We start from the raw sequence: 24,869 nt of genomic DNA, 5'->3' as shown, positions 1-24,869 counted from the left end.
GATAACAGCATTCTGCAAAACGAGCCAATGTAAATTTAAAAACATGTAAACAGATTAGCCCATAAACCTTAACGTCAGCACATTTATTCTGCATGTAAATGTGCTCAGTTAGCCATGTTTACAAGCGGACTAGAGCTCCAGAGTCAGACGCAAAGGTCTGACGAGCCTGAGCAGGGAGAACACCACATGAAGGAACATGGGCTGTCCCTGAATGATGTTGACAGTGGAGGGGGGCTGATTGGAGGGTTAGAATAACTGTAATCAAGTAGATTTGAGCCAGCCAGAGATACTGTATCATGTCAACTGCAGACACACTCCACCGCGCCAGACGTAAATTCTGGAAAGCAGAGACACATTCCACTTGGATGCCATCATTCAAGTCAGCTGCTGATACGTGGGGCAACTGTGACAGGCAAGTCACTGAGGAACATTTTGTTCCCACGGGCAGGAGAAAGTTTCCCCCTTTACCTTTCATTTAACACTCACGGAACTACATTTATTTCCAAGCTGCATCACCCACCAATCCCCGCCCTGGGGAAATTTGTGTTTTGTATGTGATGAGCATGAGGCGAGGGGTTAATGGGTGCACTCATAGCCACTGTATTGGAGAACATCTTAATTTTAGGCATTGCCTCTGTCATATCAGAATATCAGTGGGAAACTGAAACATCTTATCTGATAACAGCCATTTCCTGTTTAGAGTCAACATTCCTGTATTTGAGATGAAGGAATGATTATAAAAGAGCCTTTAATGACTCATACATCCTCAACTTTGTGAATCTAATCAGCTGTTCAGAGCGGTTAGATTTTGGGCACCAAAACAGTTCCACACTCTGAGGATGTTAATCCTCATCTTATAGCATTTTTTAGCAATATTTGATACCAGCAAGCCCTTGATATATGTTTACATGTGTATCTGACACTTTTCCCATCCCTGCAATTAGTTTTTTAGGTTATTCTGAAGTAGAGATCAGTTGATTCACATTATGGCTTGTTTATTCTCAGCCTATTATCTTCAATGATTAAGGGGCCTGGACTTTTTCTTGATTTCTATGGACAAGATGTCGACAAAGTGTCGCCTATAACAGTAACACTAACACAAAACAGACCCAACAGAGCAGAAAGCGTGTGATCTTGCAATGACATAATTAGTTGTAGATATGGCGAGTGGTAGGGCAGCATCAAAGATGACAGGTGCTTTTAGAGGTCAGCAGTGGAGATAACCCCTGGACCTAATCTTTCTGAGCTAAAAGGGACACTGTGCTGTTGTACTGATGAAACACAAATCTATGAAAAGCAGACTGGAATTAAAGTTTTTTTCATGTGCTGCCATGGACGCTCTACACGGTGGTGTAGAATGCCCACTGGTGACAATTAAGTTTGTAGGATTCTTCCCCATCAGAAAAAATTATGACACAAAAGACTCAGTGGGACAGGAAATATCATTGGTGACATCCTGTTTGTACGCTTCCCTCATTAAGTGTCCATCATTTTTCTGGAAGCACTTCATTTGACTCTTCTGTTGTTGGCCATGATCATTATGCCTTTCCTGTTTATCAGCCTCAGTCCTCATGCTCTTGCTCCAACCTCATGAAATGATTATTGAAGCTGTTGGATGGCTATCAGATTAGCCCAGGCGCTGGACAAATCATGGGTTCTGCTGAAGCAATTCCACCGTTGAGTTACCACAGCTGATACGTTAGTTATTTAGGATGGGAGAGTTTCCTCTTTGGAGAGATGAAAATTCATCTTTTCAGTCTGTTTATGGCAGTGCTAATAGTTTGTCATTACTTCTTCCTTTAAACTCAGCATTACTGAGTTCTGCAGTCAGTACTGTAATAGGATTTTTTAAATCAGTTGCAGTGTTTCATATGTGTCTTTTCTGATGAAAATGCTGCATGCTGCTCACTAACAACAACATAATGAGTCCGTTCAAAGCGGCTAGAATAGATTTCCAGCCACTTGGGGGCACAAGAAGAAGATGTACAAGCAACATTCACATATTTGTTGTGTTGAAATCACTTCCTCATTCACCACTCTCTACTCACTGTTTAGAAATTTGTCTGGACAAAATGAGTGCATGTGAGTGCAGTGCATGATGGTACATATTGATTGTTTGGAGTGCATTATTTCCATGATCCATTGTGGATTACTTCGAGTCCAGTACAGGGGGTGCAATAATTCTCAGTATGCAGTCAGGTTGTGGACAACATTAGGAGCCATAAAATATAACAAAAACATGCTTAGTAGCATGTTGGCTCAGCGTTGCCTAGCTTGACAACCAGATGTTTTAGACCACTGTCTAATGAGAGCAAACCATGACAGTAAGTTATGTTGAATGCTTTGAGCCATAGCTTTAAATCTAAAAAGGGCTCATCTTTCCTTTTTTGTGCTTATTGTTAATGAAAACCAATAGAGGGATGTTAAAGCCCGTTGGATCTGTCACTCATGATAACATGATGTACAATTTAGCTATAAAATAAATTATGTGCGCTTTTTATTGATGCTCTTGCACGAATTCACTTGCAGTAAATCAATAACTTACCAGTCCTCTTCTCTGTTTTCAGGTGTCTTCAGCTTGTGTCCCAGCAACAAACTATGAGCTGGTGAGTTCCTTTTTTTTCTCCTTTTTTCTCCTTTTCTTAAAGTAATTGCTTCCATGCTGTACGTGCTCAGCAGGCATTATTGGGTTCTTTCTGGTCAAGAAAGTAACAGCCTCTATCAGCTGCACCAACAAGGCAATCACTATTGCAGATAATGACCCATTATCTGGAGGCCCCCTGAGACTAACTTGTGATTTGGGGCTATATAAATAAACTTGACTTAACTTGATTTAACCATTGTCTGGCAGTTGTTTTCCCTGTTGTGCTTAAGTTGTAAAATGGTATATTGAAAATCTGATCTTTTGGCTACCTTGGCGTGAAAACAAAAAAGATAAGATAGATAAGAATGGTGATTTAACTTCTGTGTCCTTGAATCTGCTTTATCATTATGACGTCTTTTGTTCTTTAAAATAACACTGAACAAGTGGGATGTAGTCTGAGTACGAAGTGATTTTTCAAGGGTAATAAAAAAAGATGCTTGCTCCATGGCCTTATATGGTATTGGCATTAGAAGCTGTGTTAGACTTGGATACGGTCTGCTCGCTCGGCTTCTTTGCATGTTGTGTGTTTAAATGGTTTTTGGGTGCTCAACAAACCAAAGCAAACATCCCCTGCACTTTTCTATGCTCACAGAGAAAATATTTCACTGAATGTCTTATTTTTCTTTCATAAAAACTGCAGTAATCACGAAAGAACGTATTATCCTCCACACATGCTTTCGTACTAAATGCCTTCTGCATGAAGACATCTGTTTAAGATGTTTAGCCACATCGACCAAGCTGTCTGGGCATCAATATGGCACTGCTGTTGACCTGAGCTCTTTGGTTTCTGAAATCAACACCTTTGGATGCGGAGCGCAAGAATTTACCACAAACTATCTCACACACTACCTGCTAACTGAACCTGCAATTTGACAGGTGATCTTTTATATTTCAGTGCACAGTTGTCATGAGACAGCAAACATATAAACCCTGAGGACCAACTGGCAATACCATCAGTCCTATCACTAGCTTATCACAGTGATAAGGCCTTCATTATGACAGGGAGAGGACAGAGTCTGCCCCAGCAGGGAACCAAGCCAGGTAGAATGGCAAGAAAACAAGAAGACACAAGGGGCAGTATGACAAGCTATTGTACAAAGACAATTATATATTATCATATTCATTGTGGTGCCTGATATGTTAGCTTCCAGCTGTCTATTTTTACAACTATCTTAAAACCAAGGATCAGCCCACCATGATGTCACCCATTGGTTTGTGAGCTGCTGTCTACACTCTACAGTTCTAATTTATTTGTTTCCACCTTGTTTCTCGAAAACCAGAAGAAACTGTGGTTGGAGGAGAAGGTGGAAGTGAGGAGTGAAGGCTGGATCTTACCTGCTCTGTACTCCAGATCCCGATTATATGATACAGTCTGCCAGTTACACAGTAGCCACGACCCTAAGTACCTGCCCTGCCTTAAATTCCATTTTCTTCTAAATGATGTTGTGTTAATGATTTGAAACTAGAGATTGATACCATAAACATATGAGAAATATGTTTGCTGAGCTAGAAAATGGCATTGCAAACAGGGCCATTTTCCCATTGGCTTCTATACAACCTGCACAGCCGGGGGAATACACCTATGATAGCTTGACTTTACAGAGTATACATTCACTTTTATAGAGAGCCTATGCTTGAAACATTCAGCCTCTGGCTTTAGCAGCTACTAAATTCCATAAATAGATGTTTTACATAAGTCATTAATTGGCTTAGTGTTCACTTAGTACAAACACAAAGCAGAATATGTTTCTGTCCTTGCTGGTGCATATTATGTTTTAATGGAAGGCAGAAGGAAAGAGAAAACCACAGAGCACATCACTGCATTATGTGCCACTTCCTTCTCCTCTGCTTGCCAGCAGGACTCTCCCCAGAGGCTTTTGTGCCTGCATTAGAGGTGCTGATTGCTCTCATAAACACTGATGAGCTGAGGTGTAAAACATTTGTTGGCACGTCTCCACTACTCCACTGAGAGGGAAGAAAACAAACAAACAAACAACAACAGCGAAAAATAGTGATAACTGCGTGAAGCCGTCTGCAGGCTGGTGAACCGTGGATTGAACACTGAACCTGTAGGGTGTAAACTTTCGTTTGTGCAGTTACAGAACATAAATATGAGTCCATTCGTGCATAAAGTATGATCCCGAAGGTACAAGGTAGAAACTGGATGATGCTGTTTGAGTGTGTGCAGACGTGCAAACATGCATGCCATCGAGCTTTCCAGCCTGAGTTGAGTGTCAGCTCAGCTCCATGTTTGGTAAATTCCTCCGCCCACAGCCAGAGACCAACATGAGTTACTGCCCCACTCAGGTGCAGACTGATTACATCAACCATATAATAACTTCAGATAACCTCGGGTAGAAAAAAAAAGCAAACCTTTGTGAACTCAGACATTCCACTTAGATGAACGAGCTTGAAGAAATTAAATTTTCAAAGACAAAGGTGGTTGGTTGATTTATTTATTTATTTATTTTTATAGAATATAATGACATTTTTTAAATGTACTTTAAAGATTGTGTTTTTTATGAAAACTTAAGATTTTTGAAGACGTGACAAGACAGAACTATATAAAAATATACCCCCAGCATTAGCACTAGCAACAGGATATTCTCGAATACGATATTCTCCTGCCAAATGCTCCGATTTTATCATTCCTGGGTAAAAGGATCTGTAAACAGTGCAGTGTTCTAATTAAACCAACAAAAGCTGTTTCTGCAACCATTTTTTAGCAGATTGTTAACAAAAACACGTGGCGGTGCGGGAGCCACTAAATGTCATGATTAGGATTACATCTTCACTGCTTTCTATTTGTAGGCAACAAGCAGAGCTTATTCTTCAAAACCAAAATAAATAGTTTAAATGACAGAGAAACAGACAGGAGTGACTTTCAAAATGTTGCTGAGACAACAAAACACTTTTGCTGCCTTGTTGACCTGGGGATTTATGTCTCTTGCAACTAATTGCGAGATTATTCTGGTAGCAGGAAGAGAAAGAAACAGAATTGCGTAGTGAACTCCAACTAACACACTCTCTGTAAAAATAACTGCAGGGCATAAAAGTTGTTTATAAGATCAAATATGACACTCTCCCCTTTCCAAACAATAAAGCGTGAAAAGTCCAGTTAGTACCCACCATGTGTGTGTGTTTGTTTTTGTTTCAAAGGCACAACAGGACATTCAGTCATATCACAATGTATAATTACAATTTTTCTTAGCTCCTCAAGGCCTTTTCTCAACACCGTTCAACTGAAAGTTCTTTCCTGAGCCTTGCAAAAGTAGCTGACAGTAGTTGCCAGTTGTCTCACGTGGTCTATTTTTTCACTGGGTTCCTGAGCTTTCTGTCATACAGTATCAAACCATCTTCCAAAGCACACAGAGGATGCCAAGTTTTCATGGATTTGCAAAGACACTGAGAGCGCTTTAAGGACAGTCTCGACAGTTTTGGCTTATAGTCAAGCACATAAGTTGAGTCCGAGATCAAAATGCACTTTGAAACCATTCAGACTAGATGACCTGTCACAATGAGGGCTGGCTTGGATTCCTTGTCATTTCAAACCATGTCTGGGAAAAGTCCTGCAGATTGAAAGAGCCTTTATGGAGTTGTATTAATCTGAAATGAAGGCAGCTAGTGCTATTTATCTTTATTCTAGTTTGTGGTCAAACTGTGGATGTGGAGCTGAGAGTAATTGTGAAATTCTGATTTAAATATAGTAACCAACATATTATTGACTGACTGAGTGACTGAGAGATCTTGGAATGAAACAGCTGACTGAGCAAAGTAAAGTCCAGCTGGTTTTCCATTTGATGTAAATGATGATGTGTGGTTGGACATGGAAGATGCCATCCGGCATCGATGATGACAGGAATGAAGAAATGACGACAGCCCCTTATAAAAAAAATAAGAGAGAGTTCAGGAACATTGCTCAAACCTATCCTCATGTTGACCAAGTGCTGAAACAGATTTTATTTTGAACAAACACAAAAAAAAAAACCAAAACAAAGAAAAACACGCGATGAGGGCATTGAGGGAGAGCAAAATAGGTGTTCACAGGAGGTTGGCTGCACATCTGGACTCCTGCCCCCACCACCAGCTCCAACAGAAATATACGTAGCGAATGTGTGCACTCACAACTGGAGACAAAAAACCCTAAGCCACTAACGCCTACCTCATCTCTCCTTTTTATAGGTCTTGTGTAGTGCAGGAACGGGGCCAATACATTGCTGAATAATGTGTAACTGCGGGGCAGAGATGGTCTAGATGTGGTCCAATTAGTGCCATGTTTAGACCCACACATAATTCACTGGTTTCCGTTGTATTGGGCTTTGTACAGATGCAACAGTCAGGCATGCTGTTACGACACCCCAGCTCCCCGCATGATTAATATCAAAGTGCCCTATCGGAGAATCCAGCATCGTCACCATAAGGGTCAGAGTCAGGTTTTCTCGGCAGCACCCAGCTCAGAGAGGCAAGAGGGAAAGCAGAACGAGCCGAGCCAGTACAGAGATGTCAAAAGCATGGTGTTTAAAACATATTGGGGAAGTTACTGTTATCAGTGTATTCTCATAAAGCTAGTTTGAGAACATCAACAACAAAAAAATTCCATCGCTTCAGCCTCTGTGGTTAGTGCACTTTGTATTCTTGTTTTTCAGAATTTTACAGTATTAATGACAGTACTATATTCTACATAAACAGATAAGCGTGGGTTTTCTGAAATGTTGAAATGTTGCTGTTATTGGGGGGTAAAACCATTCCAGTCCCTATTTTTTTCTATTGTGGCCTTGTGTGCATGCTAAGCTGTAATTTATCTTCTCCTATGTTAGAAAGCACAGTATGATGAAACGCCAATTCAGACTGTGGTCACTATCCACTTGTTTAGTTACACCATGATTTCCAAACTTGAGTTAACAGCTGCTTGTCAGATGCCAACATCCTCTTTCTGTCTATCGGTGTGACATTTTGGCTTGGTTTCTTCTGGCTGGTTCTGCCTTTTCGCCTCTGGCTCTGTTAGACATTCTTGATTGACCCATTTAAAGCAGAGGCCTGTATTGTGGCAGATGTGGCGTCAGCGGTAAGCACTGTTGTCTCACAGCACAACAGTTTTTGGATGCAAAGCCTGGGTGGAGATTGTGTATTCTCCCTAGGTCGGCTACTTCCAGTACAGTCCAAAAGATCCAGATGAAATTCAGTGAGGTATGTTTCTCTGTATGTCATTGGATAAAGTGGTGACCCTGCTCTTTAACACATGAGCTGTGAGTGGTATTCAACACTATAAGGAAAGCAGTGTGGTGTGTGCGTGATTTTCTGTAACAACCGTAAACCAGCTTTCACGCATAATAACCAATGAGTGCTCAGGTGGGAGGTGACAACACATTGACAGGCGTTGCGGCTGCTTGCAGTCTTTAGTTTCCACAGCTCCTGTCATCTATCCTTTCTCTGTTCACTCTTTCATGTCTTCCTGATGTTTATTTTTTTTTTTTTTGACCATGACTAAACTACCTGGATTTGCTGGTGTGGTTATGAATACCAGTGGAATTTTGAATGGGGCCAAGTTGGCAAAATCCAGTCCATTTCCATCAGCCTCAGCACAGAGAGCGGGAGAGCAGCTAGCATGACTGTTGATATCAGTAGATACTGACATGAGTGATGTATGTACTGGTTATTTCACAATACATACTACGTTAGCCACATGCTATATTTTTCAGATGGGAACATGCAGAAAACCTTACGTGACGTGATATTCAGTCTTAGTGTTGAAGTCCAGATTTATTTCATGTTGCTTTATGTTATTGCCAAATAGGGCCGCATGCAGACCGAAAGTATTAAGAGAGAACGAGAGAATCATTTATTTAATAGGTGTGTTTGTGTTTGTGTGTGTGTAAGGGTGTGGCTGTGTCGCTCCACACACACACACACACACACACACACACACACACACACACACAGACACCCTTGAGGAGTAAAATACTTGGCAGTGGCCCTTAGAGGTTGCCTCCTCTCTGTCACATGTTTGCAGAGGCTTTCAGTTACATAACAGAGCGAGTGGTGGGGTTTTGTCGGAGCAGGGACAGGCGTGATGAGAACCACATAGGTCAGGGGTTGGCTTGGGTCACAGACGGCTCACGGGTTTTTCCCACAGCAAAGACTGTCCACTCTCCTCTCCTACTGTCCTATGGGATCTCTGGCATTTTAGCCCCCCCACCCCACCCCCCAACCTCAAGAGGATATGGCCCTCCCACCTCCAGTTTTAACACAGTGTTTACATTTCTGGGACATGGCTGTGTGAAAGCTGCAGATGAAGGACCATGGAGCATGAGAGAGGAGCAGCTGTGTGTTTGAGTGTGTTATTGAGGCCGATAAAATGGTGGGACTCAGTGTGCGATACGACCGGTCGTGACAGAGAGAAGAGGCTGATTGCTTGGAGAACTCCCACCTGGTGACCAAAGCTACCTCATTTGTTCTTGAGCTTTTGAAGCAGCATCACATCTGGAACATTGTCAATCAAGCAGGAGCTAGCTCTGAGGAGGCCTCGGCTCTCATGGAGGAGGCAGCATTTCCTTTTTAGGCAGCCACTAGAGGGGAAAACATTTGGTAATGTTCTTGCCAAACAGCTGTGCTTTTACTTTGAAGGCAAACAAACTTGTTCACAGTTTTCACCCTACACAGGGCCACAAAGCTCAGGGGGTTCTCTCACTGACGCATCCCTTGGCTTTTATCTATAAAGAGCTATAAAATATCTCTCACTGTTTCGCGCAGCTGTTACACCATCTAAATGAGTTACTGGAAAGGACTGAAGGTTCAGGTGAGTCGACATCTTGCAGACCGGTGTCTGGTCCTGTAGTTTTAGTTCATCCCCACTAGAAGGCACTCTTGTACGTGCCAGCAAAGGCCCTTTCAGCTGTCCTGTGTGGTATCAGTCACTTGCTGTGTTGTCCACAGTGATGGATATTGTGGGACACAATGCATAGCAATATTCAGCACACCAGAGTGAAGTTCATTCAGTTCCTGATGTTTTAACCCCAAACATCTGGAGCTCCCTGATGTTACAATGAGTTCAAGTCAATGTGAGACTGATCCAGTCTCAACAGTGGCGTCCCAAAAGAATCGAACGAACACTGTTAATGATTTTATTTCTCTCTCCAGCCTGGGATGCTCTGGAAAGTGGACCCACACCGTAGTCGCACATTTAGCTATTCCTTCAATGACTGGTGAGGAACGCTGCTGCATAATTTCTCATCAAAGTAAAAAATGTGTCCATCCAGCAGCTTAGCTGAAACAAAAGCACACTGAGGCACGTCAAAGACCGCTAAGCTCTCAGTGTGGGCCAGTGTCCAAACTGCAGTGTAAACATGGGAGCAGGGGATCGTGCGTAGCCTCTCTGCTGCTGCTGCTGCTGCTGCTGCAGCGTCCAGATGCTACGTGTTTTAAATGTTTCCAAAGAAAGCAATTGTCCCTGAAAACTGTACAAGGCTGAGAGAGGGTGAGGAAAGAGGGGTGTGATGGTGGAGGCTGGTTAGACGGGACGCACGCATCGAGGCACAAAGATATAGTCTAAAAACAACAGCAATCCCATGTGAGCTAATCACTCCAAATCATATACAGCTCAGCCCTGCTTACAAAGAAATGGATGCTTTCTTTATGTGCGCACACACACACGGACACACATGCCCACAAACACACGGTCTGAACATAAATGCTTGAACCATTCCAACAATCACAATCAGTGCTGTCTGTTTCCTTTCAGAAAGTAATGCCCTTTCTCTCTGTCTCCCTCTCTCTCCCACTCTCTATTTCACTCTCTCTCTGTCTGATTGTCTCACACACCCAAAGTGGTGACTTTAACCACTTTGCTGTCCACAATGAGCCGGCTGGGGCCGAGCTAAATGGGCTGTGTCTCAAGCTCTAAGGATGCACAGCTATATATTTAGTCCTGGGTCATTTCCCAAGAGGCTCAAAGAGGGAAGGGGGGTAAGACTTGAAGCTACCTCTGCTCTCCTAAAGGAGTGGACTATAATTTGGTAAATTGGTCAAAGGAGCCACTGTGCTCATGTGAAAAGCAGCACATGGTGCTGGTGCTGTGGGTGAAAGTTACTCTGTGGAGCCAGGCACGTGGCTGCTTTGCTGTTCTCTCATCGTGTTTGTTTTTGCGTGATAGCTTTTACAAGAACACAGCACGAGTAAACGAGCAGAAGCCTCTTAAACTCAGTGCAGTCGCAGGTGACAAGTGCTCGTCTGTGAATGTGTGGTGTGTCCGAGGAGGAGACACTGATGTTGAGCCCACAATGAGTTTTGAGTTCTCCTTATGATGAAGTTGTGTAGATCAGCATTTCTAGACTGCAGATCCCAGCCTGATGTTATTTTTTGCTTTGAGATGTTTCATTGCCTTTGAATAAACAGTGTTGTTCTGTTATTTGTAAATGGAGTTATAGTTTTGCTGGGCCCCTCCAGAGAACCCCATCAAGAATCCCTGGGCCCCTGGACTCTAGGACTTTGAGAACATCTGACATAAATCTCAGAGTCTTTGTTTTTCCTTTTAAAGATTATTGATCATTTTAAATGTTAACTTTTTTTTTTTTTACAGAATGAAATTCTGAAGATAATTAGCTTCTTGTGAGCTTTGAGTATAACTTGTGATGTGTTGGTGACACCTGACTCCCCTCCTCTCAGGTTTACTGATGAAGGCCCTCTGGTTTTGCAAACTGTTAGGCATTTTTACAGGATGTCGCTTTTGAATTGTCAGTTGTTACCACCCACAGGCTGAATACCATGCTACTATCCCGCTGCTTTATCCTTCATCTTCTGTTATGGAGAGCACCCATAGATAGGAATACAACAATCTTGGATGAATCAGACTAAACTATTTTCAGCCTGTTTGTAGCAACATTGTTGTCACATCCCCAAATGTCAGCAGTCTCTGTCAATGGTGGGTGCCCGATGATGACAGAACTTGGGTGTCAGCAGGTTACAACTCCACACCTTCCTGGATGATTTCAGGGAACCTGACATTTCACCACACTGTTTGTACGATACTCTGGGTGTTACTATTTTACCACCGCGTTAGTCATCAACGGCTTGCATTTTGCTCCTCTGAGCAGAAATGTAACATGATGCTCAGCTGACTCGACTCAAGGTGGTTGCTCTAAGCTAGGGATGAACTAGGAAGTCAGGAAATCTAATTATCTTCTATCTGTGATGGTTTTATTTATTTCTTTTTTTTTGTTTTCTGACTTTCACACACAATACTTACTAATCACGGCTGCAGATCATCTAGCAGCAATTGCCAAGAACAATTCCGATTAACAGAGGTGCATAAAGGATATATAAAGTTAGCACAGGGAAAGCAAAGTAAATGAACTGTATAACGAAACATAAACATGCAAAAAAACAACAACAAGGAAACCAAAAGGTGCAAGTGAACATTATAGCCATAACAATGTCTGAAAATGCCAGTGGACGAAAAAACATGTTGGTCTGCAGTCAGATTCAGATTAGATTTCTCAGATGTTCATCCGTTGATCAGAGACTTGCTTTGCTGCTTCGATGTACATTTTGGTGGTAAATGCAGTAAATTCTGGCAGCGTCAGAGTTTCCCAGCTGAACATAAACAGACCCCAAACACAGCCCTCCATTTTGGCTTTAAACCCATTTGCAGGCCCTGGAGGTTTGACCTCTGATCTAGAATCAGAGTGCCATTATGACACAGCACATTCAGGGTCAGAGAGGAAAATGTTCTCTTAAATATGCAGTTAGTTTCAAAGCCAGATCTTGGCTTTGAATGCGATGAGAAAGATATTTATTGTTTGTAGGGCCAATGTCTGGATGAAGAAAGTCTTTGATAGCAGCCTCAACGTTGCAGGTCCCTCATGCGTCGGCCATCTGGCTGCAATTGCCCAAAACGGAAATGCACGTTAGAATGTATAATTGTGAGAATTGTTTGTGTCTGTGCATGTTTTTCTAGGTATAAGTACAATAGGCTCTATTTGTGTGAAGATGCCTGTGGCTGCAGTTCTCAACCTCAGCAAATCCACACTCTGCATTTAGAGTCTCAAACATCAGCTGGATGTTTCCTCTCCCATCAGTCCTGGAGGCAGCTCTACCGTCTTCCACGTGTTTGATGTATCACAACAACACACAGTTACACATCTACCTGGCAGAAAGACACAGAGAAAGAGAGAGCCTGAGCAGATCTGTGTCAGACACTTGAAGCTGTTTTTAGATCCGTGTGTCACCGGTGAAGCTGTACATCCGGGTGGAGTGAGGATGATTCTAAGGTCGCATTTTTGCCCTGGGTGGTGGTTTAGTCTGCGATTTTTGGAGTCTGTATTCTGGGGCCTGCTGATCCAGACTATAATTTGCCCTTTGCATTGACTGTTTATGTTCCACTGTAGCTTTCTACAGAAGCAGAGCATCCTGGGTGTTGCTGGACAGCTCTCTGTGAGGGACTGTCAGTACCAAGCAGGTTTCCAAAGTGCCATTTGAACAGTTTAGCTCTTGCTCTTTTGTTGTTTTTCCATTTTAACCGTGAGCGGCTGGTATTCTGTATTTTCTCACTGTCATTAAATCCCATGAACAGACTGAGACTACCAATGAATTGATCTGTATCCCTTGCTAGTATCCCTTGTGAATTCTCTGCACACGTTTGAGTAGCGCATGTCCAAACCTCTGCACAGCTGTTTCACAAAAAATGTTGTTTAAACAAGTCAAAAATCGAAATCAAATCATATTTACTTTATAAAGCACAATTCGTTCACAAGTTCTCAACAGCATATAAGAAAAGTGCAATAACAGTGGAAATGTAGAATTACAATATTTACTTATTTACTGAATAACACCTGAGAGTTATTCTACCAGTTATCAGTGTATATGTGGTAAGCATTTCTCTTATGAGGTGCAAGGCCATGAAAAGCTTTGTATGCAAGCAACAAGATTTTGAAATCAATTCTTGTTCTTGACTCTTCTGTAAAAACAAATAGACCCCGGGCAGGGGCGGAGTTTGTTTATTCTTCGATTTTGCTGAGAATATCACAGCCAAAGAATGTCAGCTGCCTCAATTACTCTTTAATTTTAAATATAGCTTTTTTTAAAAAAAGGACATGACATCTGAGACAGTAAAAGGAAGCCAGTACTAAACTACAGATCATCAGGAGGTGACCCCTCTGGATGTACAAAGCAGTCAGATTGTATTGGCGATTACGTGAAAATAAGCCCACTTCTCACCTGCTGATTAGCTCAGTGTGTTGATAGGGCTTTTGATAATGCTGCCTGGACTACATTTTGAATGTTCCATCTAGGAAACGTACCATCTGTATGTGTTCGTCTGAGGTTGCCCACACCCACACAACCTCATGACATCATGGATTGCTCTGATGGTTTTTACTTCTGCTCTCCACCTTAAAAGCTGACTTTCATCTTTCTCCCTCTGTACCCCACTCGTTCCACGCCCCTGTACTCTTTTCCCCGTCTGTCGTCCTTTCTGCCTCTCCCTCTTCCCTGTCTCTGCTGGCCTGATCCTCTCTCTCTGTCCATAGCTGTATATGGCGTTAAAAGAGAATGTTCCACAGATGGACTGTCTGGTCTTGGCTAATGGAAGAAGTCTTGTCCCTTTCTGTAAATATTTGCACAGAGGGATTATAGATAGTCCCACACGTTCAAGGTGGAGTCCCGCTCCACTCCAGGCCACATTAGGGCAAAAAATGGTGCTGAGTGCAGTTTGACCATGACATGATAGGAGATGAGATAAGGTTAAGTTGAATTGACAAAACAAAACACATTGATGAGTGCTCCAGGTGATTGTACAATATCAAAGGTATGATCTCACTTTCTGTTTTTTTTTTTGTTTTTTTTTCTGTCTTTGTACAACAGGCGCCGAGCAGTGACCTCCCTCTCAAACATGTAGACACCATGGTGAGTTTCACATTTTGTTTCTTTTAATTTCATTCACTTCAGGAGCTGACACATTTGCCTCTGTGACACTGACCAACACCTCGTGTGTTTGATGTGGAAAAAAGGGGTAAAGACTGGCTGCTCTAAAGAGATGCACTGTTTTATTTACAGGACGCAATGAATGTTTTTACGAAGAAAGTGATTCATACTTCATACTTATTTTAATACACACTGGCCAGAGGAACAGTATTTTTTTCCTGTGGGGTTCCAGTTTATTGCACAAGGACAGGAGTGACTCATCAAATTGTCATAGAACAAATTGATTCAACCAATAGTAGTACTGTATGAAGGTTTTGGCTGGAAACAGAAGGACAAGGGGCAAGTGGTTCACAATTTCACTGCCAGGCTGACAAGGTTCTGAAACTGAATCCAATCTGATTACTGGAGAAAATTGGAAAAATCCAATGCCAGCATTTTAATATACAGCACCACCTAAAAGTTTGGACATGTTTCCAAATTATTGATTGATACTGTATATCTGCATATTGTAACTACTGGATGTGGGCATGGGATGATATGAAAAGTTAATGCCAGGATTATCCTCAGATTAAATAATTCAGATTCGTGACATTTACTGTGATACTTAAATGTTGAAAATATCACTTTACATTTTAATACTAAACTAAGTTTTGATTCATCCAGGCAAGCAAAGTGGGATGTGCCAAAACATGAATGCTTCAGGAATTCATTTATTTTTGAGTGTTTTTCATTGATAAACACCATAAGATCATATATAATCCTATTCCATATCTAATAAGATGGTTCAGGTTAAGACTGGAAGTAATGCGTCAGCTTTGATAGCTTAAAGTTGTGCTTTTAATGGATACAATGCTACTTGTCTGTGATGGGAGCTGACTGGGGAGCTGTACTGGATGCAGCAACTATCCACCTCACCTAACCTCTACCTCATCGTTTCACAACATACAGCACACACTACCTCCTACACTCAGTTTGCCTGAGCAGTTAATCAAGACACTATGAAAATGTCATGACAAAGAGCAGCGCTTTTTTTAAACATGTTGTAATGCTGAGAAATCATCCGAGTCATATTTTCCATAAGTAAAGGAACATTTTCAGACAAAGGCAAAACAACAAATATCCCATCATCATGATTTTTATTATTGTTTTTACATACATTTAAATGGTTCACTGGGCAGCTTGTAATGGCTGTAAGGCAGTGATGCTGCAATCCTTCATTTATTCACACCGGGTCGATACTAGCATAGTTATCTACTGATGTGCAACTTCAGCAGATGTCAGAATTTTCTTCATTCTGTAAGTATGAACAGCTTTGATCATGGTCTCTGTCACATTCAGCCAAAGTTCAATACATGGAAAAGAAACACCATCATTTAACAGTTTCAAGAAATATTTAATCACCAATGAGACAAATCACACTTTTGTTCTTGTTTTGTTCTTGTTGTCGTGCCTCCATATTAGACCAGTCTTTTCACCATGTATTGATGTATTGATCTGCAGTCATCATCACTTCAGAATACCAACTCTCTCCTCCATGCAGGACGTGATAGTTGGGTCAACACACTAAAAAAAACAACAAAAAAAACAAGCTGTCAGTCTGTTTGCCTTGGACCGACTTGGCACTAGTTGTGTATGATACAACTTCCTGTGAGTTGTATTTTGTCTGGGAAAGGAAGGCTCAAGTAACCAATTTAGAGTTACCACCCAAAGCCAAGTGCCCACTCTCTCCTCAAGGACCAAAATAAACACAAATACACCACTGTGTGCGCGCGTTTGTGTGTGTGTCTATGTATGGGGCTGCTTTTATTGGCATTTCCTTTGTTATCCCTCTTTTTTTTATATTGTAAAGCAAAGTAGGACAAGCCGGCCCCTCTCTCCACAAACATTAGCTTTTCCCTCTTGACTGATAATTTGCCCTGCACGTTAACTCTAGACTCTGAAACAATTATTACTGCACATATGGAATGGAATTAGTTTTGACACATGCTCTATGATCACATGACTTTACATGTTGCCTTTGTGTGTGTGTGTGTGTGTGTGTGTGTGTGTGCGCAGCTGCTACTGTCTGGTCAAAAGCATTTGCTGTGTGGTTGCATTGTGACATCTGGGAGATATCTGACCACGCCTCATCACCTCAGAGCATCAAAAAGATTCATCCTATGACTGTGTGAGCGCCTTCTGCTTCACTGGATGCTTTAGTTGTGTCTACCTTTTTGAATCTTGTAAGCTCATGTGTCCTGTTGATTAGACGTTACACAGAGGAGAAATTGCATCCTCGTGGCACAGTCACTGGTGCTTAGATTGATCTACATTTTGTATTTAAGCCTTTATTTAACTCACAGAAAAGAGCAAAAATTTACCACGCATGTTATCATATTAAACAAAACAACAAAAGTATCATCCAAGTACATTGCTATTTCTGAAAAAACCTGGAAAATTGTTTTAAAGGTCTTATCCAATCCAAAGGTAGACCTCCATGTGTTCTTTGATTATAAATCAGGTCCAGGTTCTATATTAATACAGTAAAAGTATCAAATGTCCCAGTCTACAAAAAAATTCTCACAGTCTGTATTCAGAAACTCGTTGTTAAAACCAACTGTTTGGACTTCTGGGACTTTGTGATGTCACAACAAAGCAGTCACCACCCACAACCACACCCCAAACCCATCAGCCTTGTATGATCCGGTGTCTCTCAGTCTATATCAGAAGTCTGCTATACTGCAATAGACCAGTAGAAAAACATTTGGCCGATCAGAAGAGTGGATCAGCTCCTCCTGCAATTATATCTTTTTGTGGATATCAACGCTTCAGAAGTTTAACTATGGGCTCGTCTCATTTGTCCAGATGTGGCTTTGGACACCAAATGACTTAGAACTCCAGTCATCTGATTGTGCATGTGCTTGTGTTTGTGTACAAACATGCACCAAACCCCACATGCATGTTTTCCTAGATCTAAAAACAATGTAGATCTGTACACAGATGAACAACAACAAAAAAACAAGGGAGGGAGAGAGGGAAAAGTTGAATATGAAGGGGAGAGATAACGTGATGGGAGGGGGCGTGGGGGTGGGCAGCACTCAGACAGGGAGGGAGAGAGAGGGAACGGAGCACGCAGAGCGAACAGAGGGAAGCGAAGAGGAGCCCTGTGGAGGAGTCCGGTCTGAGCTGGAGCATGTTGTGGCCCACGGCAGGCAGCTGCCCAAAATAGAGCCCTTGGTTCTCTTTTTTTTCCCTTGCCCTTCTCTTCCTACTCCGCTGTCAGAAAAAAAGGGAGAGGTTTCACAGAGGGAACTTCACTGCCGGACACAAAGTGTTGAGACACGGAGGGAGCTCTCCAGAGATGAACCGAGAAGGGTCTTTAAGAAGGCAGCTCTCCTCCCTCAGGGGGGCATGGCGATGGAGTACGGGTTACCTTTTCAGGAAGGTAGGAAGAGATAGATAGATGGATGGCTGGGTGGATGCAGTGTCTGTAAGGTCAGCACACACCTTGGCCCTTCTACTTTTTCCATCTGCTCCTTCGCTGCTTCTGTTTCTTCTGGTCATAGAATCATTTCTCTCGTCTTTTACCAGCCCCCAACGTCTTCGGCCCTTCCTCCTCCCCTCCTTCCCTCCTTTGCTCTTTCTCAGATGGTTAATTTGTATGGCCTGCTTGTAAAGTCAACCTCCCCAGATGGTTTTCATCTGGAAACAGGCCTGCAGGACCCCCCACCCCAGTTCCCACCTCCTCCTCCCCCTTCCTCTTCCCCCAGTGCATGTGCTCAAAGTGGGGAGGCAGCTTTTGGGACGCGTACTGTGTGCTGTTCGTGAGCTAAAGTTGGTCTGCTTCAGAGCTCATTTGAGCACTTGTAATGTGCATTATATGGTTTTCTTTGGTTGTGGCTGTGATGTAAAAATGTAACCACGTCTCATGATTCACTCCATTTCATTACTGTGGAGAACACTCCATTCAGAGACTTCTGTGACTTGAACATAATGATCTCTCTCAGTCTTTTAACAACAGAAACATCAGTTTGAACACAGTGATAGTTATTGTTGTGTTTCTCACAGTGACTTGAGTCCAATGCTTTCATTTCACTCTAAATGCTCATGAGGTCTCTGTGCATCACTTCAAACTAAAGCAAAAACTGTGTATTAGCTGCCGCCGCTGCTCCACATGACAAATGGCACCTCTTCTGAACTCTCTACGTCCCACTCTCTAATTAAGGCGTCTCTGTGTCTTTGTTTGCTCACTGGTTCAGCCGGTGGCACCATGTCATTTTTGCTGGTGTACCAGCATTTCTCATGACATGTTTATCTCGATGTTTTGATCATCTCCTCGTAGCAGTGTATTTAAGGCGGCGCAACATGACCTACATCACCACTCTGAACCCTGTTCAGGCTGTGAGCCTTTTCATTTCAAGTTGCTTCTTGCTCATTTATCTCTGCCATCCTCTGGATACTTGCTGCACTTCATAGCCCCTTTGCGACATACTGAAACGTTTAGGTCTGAGCAAAGACAGAGAAGGGGGAGATTTGCTTTGTGTCGCCTCAGTCGGGCCACAAACTCCTGTGAACACTCATGATGTGAGATGGAGCAAAGAAATAATGCAGTGGATTTGGCAGGAAAGAAAAGAACTCTGGCAAAGGCTCTGTTCCACTCCTTTGCGTTAGTGCCCGTGCAGTCATTCAGTACCTCCAAGAGATTCAACACCGTTTTCACAATTACAATACTGCATGGTTTCGCATTTTCTTCAAGCATCGCCAAGTCCTTGTCTGGCTGTGTTTGTAGGCAATGTTGGAGTGGGGAGAGAAAGCACCACAGCCACGCTGACACTTTAAGTAACCTCCCTGTAGCCCAAGCAGTGTGACATGATGACTTAAATTTGATTTTAATACTGTTGCCGCCCAACAGTTTACCACAGGAGTTTAACGTAAATTGTCATCCAGGTGAAAGGGCGTTGATGTGACACACCAAAATTGCTGACCTGTTGCTATAACATGTTCAAACTCCTCCTTTGACATCAAACTGCCTAAAATCCTGATTTACTCCTGGAGGAAAGCTTGTTCGCCGTAGCAAAAAGATGAGCTGCAAAGGAAGGAGCTGTAAAGACCGAATTTATGATGCGTCATGTTATGCTGCCACTAAAAATCCTGATTAGCTCAGATAATCTGTTTCCTTTTTCTGACTTCTGCTTCCTGCCGTTTCCCCTTCATCTTGTATGAGCACAACTTTTGACTTTACAGGGATCACCTCAGTCCGTTTATGTTTCTTGCGTCATATGAGATGTATTTACTCTCGTGATCTGTTGTTTGCATTACTTTACTTCAAAATGGGATTAAAAATGGGGCTTGCTTGACATGAGGATCCAGATCCAGTTGGTTCGAGAATTAAGAGCCCCCTCTTTCCAGCGTTTTCCCACGTGGCTTTGAGCTTCTTATTTAAAGCCTTAAAATAACATTTAGATTACTGGATTTAATCACTGTGATTAGTGATTTGCCTATTTTTAGCATTGTTTTCAGAAAAAACTGCCAAATTTCAACTCATATAGACTTCCTTCACTGACAGGCACACTGACATAATGAACACGCAAACATGGTCCAACGACCAACAGGAGTTGGTTAGAGAGCAGAGCATTCATGGGCAGCCAGTCATGCTGTTGACACTGCTGGTTAGCTGGCCCATCTGATCTAAAGCATGATGATGGATAACACCCTCCTCTCGCATCTGTACATGTGACCCGAGCACCTCAGGGGAGAGAACAAGTCCACGTGCCCTTTGACCCCCCCACCCCCTCCTCCTTAAGCTGATCTGAGTTGGAGGCAGGATGGACCAGGCATACTGGAGCCACACAGTCAGTCTCCTTTAACCACACTTCTGATGGGGGTGCTCACATGCTGCTGCATGGTATCGTGTAAGAGATTCCCATCCCTAGGTGTTCTGCATACTTTACATACTGTGTGTGAACCACTGCGTTATATTACGTCACAGCACTGGTGCATGTCGGTCCATGCCAGAGCTTTCCTTCAGCCTCGCCGCAGCTGTGTTGAGTACTGCTTCATCGCATTTCCACTTTAACTGAGGGATATGTCAGCATAACTTTTGCATCATCAAAACAAAACCTCAAACCCTTCAAAATGCAGATTACTGCCTTTAGCAATCTGCCAAATTTTCAACTATTCCGATTCAACAACAGGAACAAGACTGAGCGTGTCTGGCAGCTCGGTGCTTCACAAACAGTACATCACTTTATCCGCAATCAGTAGAAATATTGAGGACATTCATTATTTGCTATATTCTGAAAGTCTGAAAATCAGTTTATTCTTTTGACTCTTCATATGACCATATTTGGTTTTATTTGAGTCCTGATATGCAGTGACATTAAGTATCTATTTATAGAACTGGAGTAATACAACATTCTTGATGCTGAGATGCTGTTGTTGGACGAAAAGCATGACTTATTGTCTTTTCCACGGTTTGTACCTCCAACTATGACATTTTGTATCGGACAATGATAAAACATTGTTTTTCTTGTTTTCTTACAGGGCTCAACAAAATCCTCAAAGAGCATGGATTCACGGCGCCGACCATCGAGGTAAGAGATCTGCTCTCCTCTCTTCCCTTTCCCCATAAAAGGCTTCAATTAGTTGCTCTGAATTGACTCATTTTAGGAGCTAATCTCCCGTTTTCAAAAAAGTAAAAAAAAGATGATGAGGGAGGTGTTTTGGAATGAACAGCGAAGATGTAATGGGATATTTGCTTTATTTTTAATGAGGGGCATTAGTAAAGCAACATGCCCTCCCACTGAACTGGAATTCCCACTGCTTTGTTGCATAAAAAGATATTTGGTGTCAGCTCCCCTCACCTCAGTCCTCTGGGAGGCACAGATGTTGTCACTTGTGTAATTAATGTGTAAAACTTGACCCCACAACAGTTCACATCAACATACTGTGCAAAGCTTGAATGGCAGTTTGATTTGGTTGCAGGGGGAAAAAAAAAAAAAAGACTTGACACCTGGTTGTAAAAAATTGAACATGTTGGCTTTTAATGCAGTGTACAGAGATATGAGCTCTGAGTTTCTGTCCATATAAAGTTTACATATAACAGACTAGGCTTATGTAACAGTCTGGCTGATGAAGATGTGCAATCACAGCAGTAGGTTCAAACTGCCTTATTTACATTCCTAAAAGGGCATTCTGTGTATCTGCAGGGAGGGCTGAGCAGCACATTGCTACACTGATAATGCATTCCCTTACACACCTGAAAAAAGCATTTCAAGCTAAAGTTAAACAAAGAAACAACCACAATTACCAAACCAAACTTCTTAGAAACAAACGCTAGATGCTTTTATATGTAAAGGTGGTTTCATCATTGCATCATTGATCGCAACCACTGGCTGGGTTGATGTTTTAAAACGGCATTACACAATTTGTGACCTTTTAAGGGGCAACATAAGCTGTGTCAACATCGAATAGATCTGAAAAAGATTTTGGGCTCATAATTGAATGAACGGTTTGTGTGGATAGGAGCTTTCAGTTGGAGCAATCACTTTCACATTACATTATGTATCAGTTTTATTCATTATTGTGACATAGTTTGCATTAACAGCTGTTCCCCAACGAGAAAAAATAGCTGACATCAGTGTGAAACTTCATTCCCTTACTCACCAACACCTGTCTCGAGAGGTGGAGTAAGTGACCAAAAGTCTGTTACATTTTTCTTTGTCAGAAGCTAACAAGCAAACCAGCTAGCTCGCTTTCTGTCACTTTCTCCAATCTGAAGATATACAGTATATATTACATATATATTAGAGCTGTCAAACAATTACAATTTTTAATCTGATTAATCACAGGGGTTATCACGATTAATCATAATTGCTAAATATGACTGAAAATTTCAAATTTTCTTTCTATGCTGTTCGAAGAAAAGGATAAATGACAGGAGGTTAATATAAAAGTGTAACGTCTGTCTTTTTACCGATGACAAATCCAAATGAAGAGCCATTTCTTTTTTTTTTTTTCTCAGTAAATATAGGACGGATTGATTGATGAAACTGCACAATTGTTTTTTGGGCTGCATTAACAATGTAAAGCAGTTCTCACCGATGTATCTTGTTCGGGAATAAAAGAAAATTACTTAATAATGTTGCCTTTTAAATTTATTTAAACCCCAATGAAGTGTAATAAGCCTGAGGAAACATAATGTCTACTTCAGAAATATAACTTGCCTTAAATATCAAATATCAAATATTAAAATTCTGCTCTACACGAGTTGCTAATTACTTTTGACTTTGACTAATCAGCCATTTTTTAAGTTTTTTTTCTTATTTGTTTGTAAAAAAGCAAAAAAAAAAAAAAAAACAGGGTACAGCTGCAGGACAAAATATCAGCATGAGATTAATACAATAAAAAAAAAATGTGTTGATCACTGCCTTTTTATTAATCGCGATTAGCACATTAACGTTGATATATATATAATTTATAAAGTCAGCAAGGCTCTAATTACTTTTTAAAAATAAGAGACACAAAGGTTTTGGTCCTTTTTATTAAATTTTATTTTTATTAACACCTTGCAAGAATTTTCAAATCCCAACATCTCAATTTTCCTGACAAACCATTCCTGGCTCACAGTTGATGTTTGTCCAAATCACAAATGAGATCACCGCCGCGCTGAAATTGAGCATGTTGAGATAATGCATCATTCTTCAAATGTGATGTGCAGCAAAAAACAAAAAAAACAATCACAGCAATCACTTCATCTCTCTCCAGCTGATGAGAAGAAGGTTTGTGCACAGCCGTGCATGCTGGTGGTTCCAAAACCACAGCTCTATATTGGCCCTGACTGCTCCCAGAAGCTAAACACATACATATGCAGAGACAGGAGAGGAGATGCACAGAGAGGAACACAGGAAACAGAAACATTAAAAAAGATGCGAAAAGAAAGTTATAAGTAAAAAACATAAAGACAGAAACTAGAAGAGAGTTTGCATATTACAGAAATTAAAAACATAAAATTAAAAAGTCAGATATTTAAGGGCACATGAAAGAGAACATATGCGTCATATCAGTTTCTCCTTTATCTGTAGTGATGAATAATTTCCAGTAAGCAGGTTTTGAGTGGGTCCAGATGCACAGTACAGAGCAGGTTACAGTATTTGCACGGCAAGGCTGGAGGAATCCTCTCTCCCAGACATATGAGCAATTTCCTCAGGGGCCGCTCACTGCTGACAAATGTAGGAAATATGCTTCAGTCTGGCCGCTAAGGGGTTCGACACCCTCTCCCATAACCTCTTCACAGCAGCTCCCCCCTCCTATGTCCCAGTGGATATTTTGTAATGACCTGTGAAAAAGACAGAAAAAAAAAAAGATTGACTGCCACACACACAAGAAATGAGAAGCATATCATTAAGTTGTTGAAGAAAGCTGCTGGAATTAAAGTAGTTTGTTTTGTAAAAAAAAACAAAAACAAAAAAACCTAATTACTACCAGTTAAAAAACATATAAAAAATTAAACAGATTCAGGCCTTCTATGATATGAAGAAAGTGCTCACTGCATCTCAGCCAACGTTTACCAAAACACGTCCACACCATCCACAATGATTGTGTTTAGTCTGTGAGGTGAACCCCATATTCCAATATTCTCATTTTCTGGTGCGATTTGTCTTGATTATCATTTTCTCCTAACTCTGCGAGAAAGCTGTCATTTTGGAAGCAAACTTGAACTCCTCTGAGGTTAGATAATAAAAGTCACTGTGATGTCACTGTGGACGTGGTATTTATGTGATGTGATGAATTTTCCTCATTAAGATATTTGTTCCATGTTGGTGAGTAAGCGTGTTGAATCGTTTCAACAATTACGGACATCCAGGACTCGATTTTAAGCAATGATTCTCAGTGAACGTTTCTCTGGATGTGGAGTGACGGGAGTTAAACAGACTAACCTGAAAACTCGGCCCTGATATTATGCCTCATGTGGCATGTCTGTGAAAGAAACGAGTGTTTCCATCTTCTATCACAAGGATGAATCATGTGATGGCGATGTCAGTGGCATAAAACATTTGCAACAGAGGATTCGTGAAATGATACTTCCTCGGGTGTGGAGTAGAGATGGGGTTAAAAATATGTAAGATGTTTTATATCTACTGTATACTTTAAAGAAAAAGCCGGCCTGTAGCGGAAACAGACAAGGCCATCCATCATTTGTAACTGAGCCACGTTGAATAAGTCTGTATTAAGGTTTAAAGCAAGGTCATTGGTAGAAAATATAAATGAAATAAAATCTTCTATCCAGCTGAACTGCCACACTGAGCCTGTTTAACTCTTTAATCCCTGG

General features: G+C 41.5%; 1 protein-coding gene across 11 annotated transcripts in view; it reads left to right on the top strand.

Annotated features, from left to right (window-relative positions):
• tns1b (tensin 1b) overlaps positions 1–24,869 on the top strand; it is a 155,667-nt gene that overhangs the window by 85,775 nt on the left and 45,023 nt on the right. For 10 of the 11 annotated variants that reach the window (XM_029493019.1, XM_029493016.1, XM_029493020.1 and 7 more), the window contains 3 exons: positions 2,568–2,606; positions 14,501–14,542; positions 21,083–21,132. In XM_029493019.1, the coding sequence (XP_029348879.1) occupies positions 2,568–2,606; positions 14,501–14,542; positions 21,083–21,132 (131 nt within the window). Of the gene's footprint in view, positions 1–2,567; positions 2,607–14,500; positions 14,543–17,704; positions 17,985–21,082; positions 21,133–24,869 lie in introns of those variants that run through there. The other variant, XM_029493023.1, reaches the window with a different exon arrangement.

The sequence above is a fragment of the Echeneis naucrates genome, chromosome 21 (assembly GCF_900963305.1).
Source record: "Echeneis naucrates chromosome 21, fEcheNa1.1, whole genome shotgun sequence".
NCBI classification, from domain to species: domain Eukaryota; kingdom Metazoa; phylum Chordata; class Actinopteri; order Carangiformes; family Echeneidae; genus Echeneis; species Echeneis naucrates.
The sequence above is the reverse complement of the archived record's forward strand: the minus strand, read 5'-3'. Positions and strand labels throughout refer to the sequence as shown.